This window comes from Micropterus salmoides, unplaced genomic scaffold (assembly GCF_014851395.1).
Source record: "Micropterus salmoides isolate LMB-PRFRI ecotype aquatic unplaced genomic scaffold, ASM1485139v1 Ms_hic_scaffold_2, whole genome shotgun sequence".
NCBI classification, from domain to species: domain Eukaryota; kingdom Metazoa; phylum Chordata; class Actinopteri; order Centrarchiformes; family Centrarchidae; genus Micropterus; species Micropterus salmoides.
This window is the reverse complement of record NW_024041150.1, coordinates 41,034,149-41,041,973: the sequence shown is the minus strand read 5'-3', so window position 1 is coordinate 41,041,973 and position 7,825 is coordinate 41,034,149. Positions and strand designations below refer to the sequence as shown.

The 7,825-nt window shown below is 40.9% G+C and overlaps 1 protein-coding gene across 2 annotated transcripts; it reads left to right on the top strand.

Annotated features, from left to right (window-relative positions):
- Nucleotides 1-480: 480 nt before the first annotated feature.
- LOC119912299 (type-2 ice-structuring protein-like) lies at nucleotides 481-2,563 on the top strand. Of its 2 annotated transcripts, none has more exons than XM_038731443.1 (8): nucleotides 481-605; nucleotides 716-812; nucleotides 932-982; nucleotides 1,141-1,173; nucleotides 1,299-1,408; nucleotides 1,517-1,651; nucleotides 1,739-1,850; nucleotides 2,157-2,563. In XM_038731443.1, the coding sequence occupies exons 2-8, from the start codon at nucleotides 752-754 to the stop codon at nucleotides 2,222-2,224; spliced, it is 570 nt and encodes a 189-aa protein (XP_038587371.1). In that variant the 5' UTR covers nucleotides 481-605; nucleotides 716-751; the 3' UTR covers nucleotides 2,225-2,563. The 2 variants fall into 2 exon arrangements, with proteins under 2 accessions (XP_038587371.1, XP_038587370.1); XM_038731442.1 differs by having other exon boundaries at nucleotides 1,135-1,173.
- The last annotated feature ends 5,262 nt before the right edge of the window (nucleotides 2,564-7,825 follow it).

Below are 7,825 nucleotides of genomic sequence, written 5' to 3'. Positions count from 1 at the left end.
CGACCCGTGTTAAACTACTATTTTGTTATCTCGAGATCACGAGAAAATGATCCCATTATTGCTGGAAAACGGAGTAAAACATTTGTTTGAATCAATTAGGACTTCCCTACTCTGTAGCCTATGTAACTACTGTAACTCTACTTACAGTATATGTTTTATATGATATGCTCATTCATTAAATCAAAGAAAAACGGTCTATAGGGTGGGCAGTCTCTGATTTGTTAATGCTATAGAAGGCTACTAACTTATCAGTAATCATAATCATTCATGCAGAATGAGTTCAACATTTCGAAGGTTTGCTGTAGCACCATGGCAACTTTATGTACATGCTTGAATAAAAAAGCACACAAAAATTATGCAAACAAAACTTTCAGCTGGACATGGTGCCTTAAAATGTGTATTTTGGTTGTGTGTTTTGTCAGTGTGCGTGTCTTTAGTTCCTGCTTTTGTGAGGTGACAAGATAATTAATTGCGCCCTCAGTTCCTGGTAAGATCCGTAATAAACTGTATATAAGAGCTGGTGTTTCTCTGGTTCAGCAGCTCCAGACAGGACGACTGAAGCTACAGACGCTGAGAAGGAAGAAGAGAAGATCGTTCTGCAGCAGGTTTGCTCACAAACTGTCATTATATATTGACCTGACTGCCACTACAGGTGGTCTCTTCCCTAGAGAAGTATTAACATAACATAACATGTCCCTGTCTGTCTTTATTAAAGGTAATCATCATCTTCAACATCTGCATCATCTCCACCATGAAGACGCTGACTCTGTCTGCACTTCTTTGTGCCATGATGGCTCTGACCAGAGCTGCTGGTGAGTATTACTCCATATGTGAGTGTGAACGAGAGACAGCTTATGTTCATGTGTCTATACACAGCAACAAGGGTAGATGAAGACATGAACTCACTCAGTGGGTCAAAATGTCCTTCCAGCTCTTCCAGACGCAGAGGATGAACCTGGGACAGAGGGAACTGCTGTCCAAGGTGAGTGCATATTTCTTTAGATTCGTAATTGCTCTCTTGTAATCACATATGAGACAAGAGTATGAGTAATCACAAGTCATCACAAATAGACAATGTAAACAGCAGACAACTTAAATCAGTAACTGCTATGTCAACCTGTGCAACTCTTCGAGACACAGAGGCTGGAAACTGGACCGACTCATTCACTCCAGGTCAGTGGATACTTTATCAGAGTTACACTAAAATACACTTTGTCATGATGTTCTCCTGTAAATAAACAGAAATTCTCCATCTACTACTGTAGACTCTTTATCCACTCTTGTTTGTTTGACTGCAGGAGAGAGTCATACTGACAAGAGGTCCGTATCTTGTCCCAGTGGTTGGACTGCTTTTAACGATCGTTGTTTCCTCTACGTTCCACGATCCACGAGTTGGGCTGTGGCTGAGGTAATCAGGATTATCTTTATTCAGTGAAGCTTCTATACAACGTTTATTCTGTGCAGTACTGTCTAGCAGTGGCATTGTTTACAGCCTTGGCTTCTTTCTCCGCTGTAGAGAAACTGTATGTCCATGGGTGGACACCTTGCATCTGTACACAACATCCAGGAGTACCATCAGATTCAGACATTGATATCGAGCGCCACTCATTATCAAGGATTAACATGGATTGGGGGATCTGATGGACAACAGGTAAATTATTCATCATTATATGATGTGCAACAGGTATTTAATTAAATAATTATTGTCTTGACTCTTTCATTCTCCATTGTATTTAAGGAGTATTATTGGTTCTGGAGTGACGGAACGTCTTTCGACTTTTCTCAGTGGTGTCCTGGAGAGCCTAATAACTATTTAGGTCATCAGAACTGTGCAGTTGTTAATCATTCAGGTACAATTTTAACACGTTACTTTTCTTGAGAGCAGTGTGTGTGATTAGTGTAAATGGTACAGAATAAATGTCAAAGAAAATCACCACAGTACACTATAGGATTTGAGATTGAATCGTAACCTATTAATGCAGCTATAAAAACTGTTGTGTTGTGATGACAACAGTCAGGAGTTTCTGTCTGTAACTGTGAGTAATGATGTTCAAACGGACCATAAATCCCAGGATGAATGATCTGTCTACATAATGATGTTCAACAGCTTCAGGTTTGCTGTCTGACTTTGCTGTCTGTGTTTTTGGTTCTTACAGATCAGAAATGCTGGGATGACGTTTGGTGTGATTGGCAGCTCCCATCTGTCTGTGTCAGAAACGGCTGATAAACACGTGAAGAACGTGTCAAAAACACAAACACTGATCAATTTGTGTTTGTCTGTCTGCGAGGAAACTCTCTCTTCAGCCTACAGTCTCATATTTGACCTGAAGGCTCTATATCTCATTTCATATCTTCTTTATCATATTTTCTTCTCTATCGCTGTAACGCTACTTAAGGAACGAAGCGACACGAGACATAAACAGCAGCTGGATCGTCTCTGTCTCTTTAATACGAGCAGACTGAATGTGTAATGAAAAGAAAGCTTTTAGCACAACTTTATTCTGCAGAGTGAACTGTTCTTTCTTGTCTTAAGCAAAATTAAAAGTCTCAAGCATTGAAAAAAGCTGGTCTGTGTTATATCTCCTGTTTGTACGGGTACAAGGATCCTGGACCTCAAAAAGCTTCAGCCATCATACAGTTAAATAATACTGAACAAAATAATTGTTGGGCGCACCTAGCGAAAATTGTCCATCATATAAAACCTAATCAGAGATTGTACAAGAGCAATGTGATCCAAACCTTTAATGCATCTTCCTATTCAAAGTTTCTAAAAGTGGCTGACACCTGGAGCCAATCCCAGCTGACACAGGACACAAAGCACCATCTACAGTATCTGACAAAAATATCTTACACTTTTGTAGACATTTGCTTTAGTTTAACCCTCATTGTGTTTTTGGCAAATTAAATATTGTATTTCATCTAATTGGTATGTAACACTAGGCATTTGAATATATGAAATGGAATTGGTCATATGAAGTGGTGACCACTTTCATTGATTTATAATGGTTTTATTAACCCCATTTCTGGAGTTCCAAGTAAATTTATGTTTTTAGAATAAATGTTTTTTTAGAAATAAGTTTTTGAGTAAAATCAGATCAGTCAGCTTTGACAAAAAACAAATGTCACATACAGCCACCAAATGGGACTATGGTACCAATAATGTTTTTAGATGATTTCAAAACAGTGTCGTGTCTAAACAGATCACAGTGTGTGATACTTTTTCCTCTGGTCTTAACTACAGTCAGAATAATACGTAAATTGTACTTTTACCGAAAACCTAGAGGTATGATTTCAGATAACTGAGGTCTAAACACCATAAATTCCAGAAATAAGTGCAGAACTTATAATAATGACTGGGGAAGTTTGATTTAACAATTTAAAGTAGACTTTCTTTCTTTCTTTCTTAATAAATGTGTTTAAATGTAGAAAACATGAAGCCATTTTAAACTCACACTATTTTCTATAGACACAATATATACAAGAAGTTGTCATAGTTGAGGTAAAGTGGGACTGATTACCCATGGCCCCAATGGAGAGAGTGCCCTCGAAAAGCCTGGAACGAAAAGTTTTTTTTATTTTTATAATAATGTTATTTTAAGAACGATATTCATAGCCTTCATTTACCCAAAGTGAAGTCATTGTGGGACACAGTGTGTTGAGAAAGAGGATTGAAATTGTTTTGAGATTTGAGATTTCAAAATGTGCAGACTTAAGTACATACCACAGATTATTATTACTTGTATAAATGTGGTATGAACGGTTCATTAGTGACGACCCTAATCACCATTACAGTTTAATGTGTACACTTGTTCGCTCAATTATTTTAAAACATTTTCCAAAAGATGCATGAGATACAGGGACCAAGAGATGAAAAGGACCCACTGAGACTGTAGGTATAGGGCCCAGAATTTTGTGCGATGCCGCTGTACATACAGACTATTCAGCAGTATATTTTGAACACAAAGGCCACAGCCTACTGCAGTGTACCCATGTCACCACCTAGTGGCGCTAAAGGCGGCTTTCCAATGAAAGCTTATTCAGGATTGAACATGTGAATGTACCTGTGGGGCAGCTTGCAGTATCCAACTGTCCACAACGTGGTGCTGTTGTTAACTTTATCAGCTCAAGCACAAAACATCCAGCTAGAGACAAACAGAGGAGAAGAAATCCATTTAGATCACAGAGATACCAAAAAATAGTTTAGTATAAAATGCAGCAAACGTAGTGAGAGCTCCATTAAGTAAGGAACTAGACTTGATAGAGAACAGACAGCTGTAACAGTTGGCACAGAAATGTGGAAAATATTGACTAAAGAATGTGCATATGTTCACAATGTTAAGTATAAAGAATATGTGCCATGTACAGAAAAAATAACCCAAAAGGTGGACATTATCTGCGATGGACTGGGTGTACCCCCGCCTTTTGCCTGATGCCAGCTGGGATTGGCTCCAGCCCCCCCGCGACCCTGTACGCAGGATAAGTGGTTGATGATGGAAGGATAGATGGATGGTGTATATTATATAATGCTTAGTTTCCAGGATGCGGGATAAGAGTCTGTATCACGTATTGATTTATTTCATTTATCCAACGGTTGGGGTCAAGGAAAACTGGACTTGGTAGAAGAAAACTACAAGATGTTTCGTCCCTCATCAAGAGACTTCTTTAGTTCCCCTTCGAGGGAACTCGAACTGCGTCGGTTACGACACTATGGGAACGCCTCTAGGCGAAGCAGGTCTGAACGTGAATGAAATCACTCCAATCCTATTGGCTTGTTGCTAGAACGGTAAGGTGTGACAGAATAACCGGAGGAGTATAAAGCACACCTGTACACACTCATCATTAGCTTTTTTCTATTCAGCAGGCTCTGTATGTTGTTTTAAGAAAGCTCCAGTCCTACAAGCAGTGTGTCTTACCTGAAGAAGAAGTCTACCAGCATATCCGGCAACCAGATGTACAGAAGGTGTGTTTTTTCTTGCCCTCGGTACATCACGGATGGAGATTCTCATGAGATGTGTGTCTCATGTTTGGGGATGGAGCACGCCCGGGCAGCTCTGGAGGGGGCTGCCTGCGCCTGTTGCGAAGCCCTTTCCGTGCGGGTACTGAGGTACAGCATGGCTCTCTTTTCCGAGGATGGCCAGATGTGTTTTCCCCGTGGTGCGGGCCCTGCGGCCGCTGAGGCGGCCCGGCGGCTTCACTCATGGGGTTCACAGCGTGATCTGTCGGAGGATTTCGGGACGGCTGAGGCTTTTTCCCGACCTTCATCCGCTGGCTGCGACGCTTCCTTTCCTCGTTCGGGAGCCCGTTCTCGGCTTCTCCCGCTCGCGGTTTGGATCCGGAGACGCTGCAGCAATCCGACTCTGAGGAGGCGGACGTGCTAGACTCTAGACTTAATCTAGAGATGGAGAGTTTTTTTGATTGTGGATCATTTGAAGCAGAAAGGAACTTCACACAGCTCCAGTGATCTGTTGAAGATCTGTGTGAATATGGGGGCCAGCTGGTCTGCGCAGATTTTCATGCAGGATGGTGACACACCGTCTGGGCCAGGAGCTTTCCTGATCTTCTGCCTCTGGAAGAGGCTGGCGCACATCCTCTTGCCAAATCAACTAATTGCAATTCATGTTTTCTGTGTACCACTAGATGTACTGACAACTATTACTGAATTAATTTGATGCTGAAGAACTCTTAGGAAAAACAAAAAACAACTTGTTTTTTTGTTTTTTCTGCCACGTCCTCCGCTGAGCTTTCTTGGTGAAGGAGCTGTTCAGCCCAGAACTGCAGGATGTCGAGGAGTTGGTCTGTGATGAATCTCAGATGGACAACACAAGTCGCTCAACTGACTTCATTACAATAGAGGTCAGGGTGATGGGTCTATAGGGGGACCCAATTAATGACCATAATTACTTTACTGTGTGAGCAATTGAGTGTGTGTTTGAGCAGACTGAATGGAAACGGTTTCATTTATGAGCAATTACAAATTCCGTTTTCTGTATGTGTGATACAATGACAATAAAGGCATTCAATTACAGAAGCTAAAAGTTTAATTCTGTTTCCTCTGGAGAGGTTCCTCTATCTGTCCTTTCCAGTTTATAACTACAATTTTTTTGTTTTATCCCATGCATGGAAACGTTTAAAATGACTTACAGCAGCGTCTCTAATCGTGAAAGTAAATCATTGTAGAAAAAACACTCATACATAAATACAACAAAATAAAGAAACTACCCGGAAAGGTACAAGGACCGGTAGAGGTCAGTTTAATCTGAGAAAATAAGTAGTCCAGGTAGGGGGTTAGTGGATGATTTATGCCAAACCGCACATCACACCAATTCAGCAGCTATAATCGTGACAAAACAGTGCAAACAGCTGCTGATGTCAAATTATTAGACTGTCAGCACTGATCTGCTGTATTTCAGGCTATACTAATAATGCCCATGATGAAGTCTGCACGTCACTCCAAAAGTATAGTCCTGTGACGACAGTTGTATTCTACATTTAAGATTTTTACGGTGTCATTTATTAGAGGAACTGCAGATGAAACTTAACTCTCACCAAGTGTCACAACTTGGGATATTATGTTGCTTGGGGTGTGTCATAGATGGGGACTCGAGTTAGAGACTCGGACTCGAGCGCAACTTAAGTCGCACAAGAAGTGACTTGAGACTCGTCCTCAATAGACTTCAGACTCGACTCGGACTCGAGGTGCAGGACTCGTGAACAATGTTTATTTTTTAGGAAATGTCTGATGAGCTTGCCGTTATTCCCTCCCTCCGTTACCTATAACCTGCCTACGTAACACTTAATATCTGCTGCGCACAGCCGCACATGAAAGAGGACAACAAACACCAGCAGCTGCGGTGCCATTTATCATAAACTTTGGCTTTAAAACTTCATACAACAAGACCCAAACAAAGAAGCGCTGAACGCAAATAGGTTAGTAACCTGTGGTGAGTAACACCACCAGCTCAGCATTGGCCATCTAACGTTAGCTTGCTTCTTGCTTTAGCTACGACCTATGAGAGGTTAACTCCGACTGTCGTTCATTATGAAAAGATGAGTGAGCTTTTGTTTACTTGCCAAACTTGTGGTTGCCGATTAACGTAATTATTTACGTCCCGCTGGCTGCCATCACGTTAATTATTACCGTTGGCTGGAAAGAGGTTACAGGTTTATTGTTGATCATGTAACCTTACAGTTTTATTTAGTTATAACGTTACACTGGTTTGAGAGTCTGGTAGTGTGTTGACTTACAGTAGTTTAAAAGCTATCATTAATTGTAGACGCATTGTACAATCATAGGGAAGACTTCTGACTTGAGTTTTCCAGAAGACAGACTCATTGACAGTTGTTCATTGCTCCAAAGTGCTTTTTTCACATGAAAGTAAATTGTGCATTTCATTTGGAAATTAAGGTCCCAGAGTCTGGAGGACAAGTGGAGAGGAAGAGAAGAGAAGAAAAAAAAAGTTACTTGAAGTCCAGTGTGAAGTTTCCACAGTCAGTGATGATTTGGGGTGCCATTTCATCTGCTGGTGTTGATCCACTGTGTTTTCTCCAGTCCAAAATCAATGCAGCGTCTACCAGGAGATTTTAGAGCACTTCATTCTTCCATCTGCTGATAAGCATTATGGAGAAGCTGATTTTCTTTATTCAGCAAGACTTGGTACCTGTCCACAGGGACAAAGCGACTAGGAACTGGTCTGTTGACTGTGGTATTACTGTGCTTGATACCACGATACGAACCCTGACTTGAACCCCATAGAGAATCTATGGCACATGTTTGTTATTAAAAAGTGTTGGTAATTTACCATCCTCAATAGTTGATCAGTTCTTT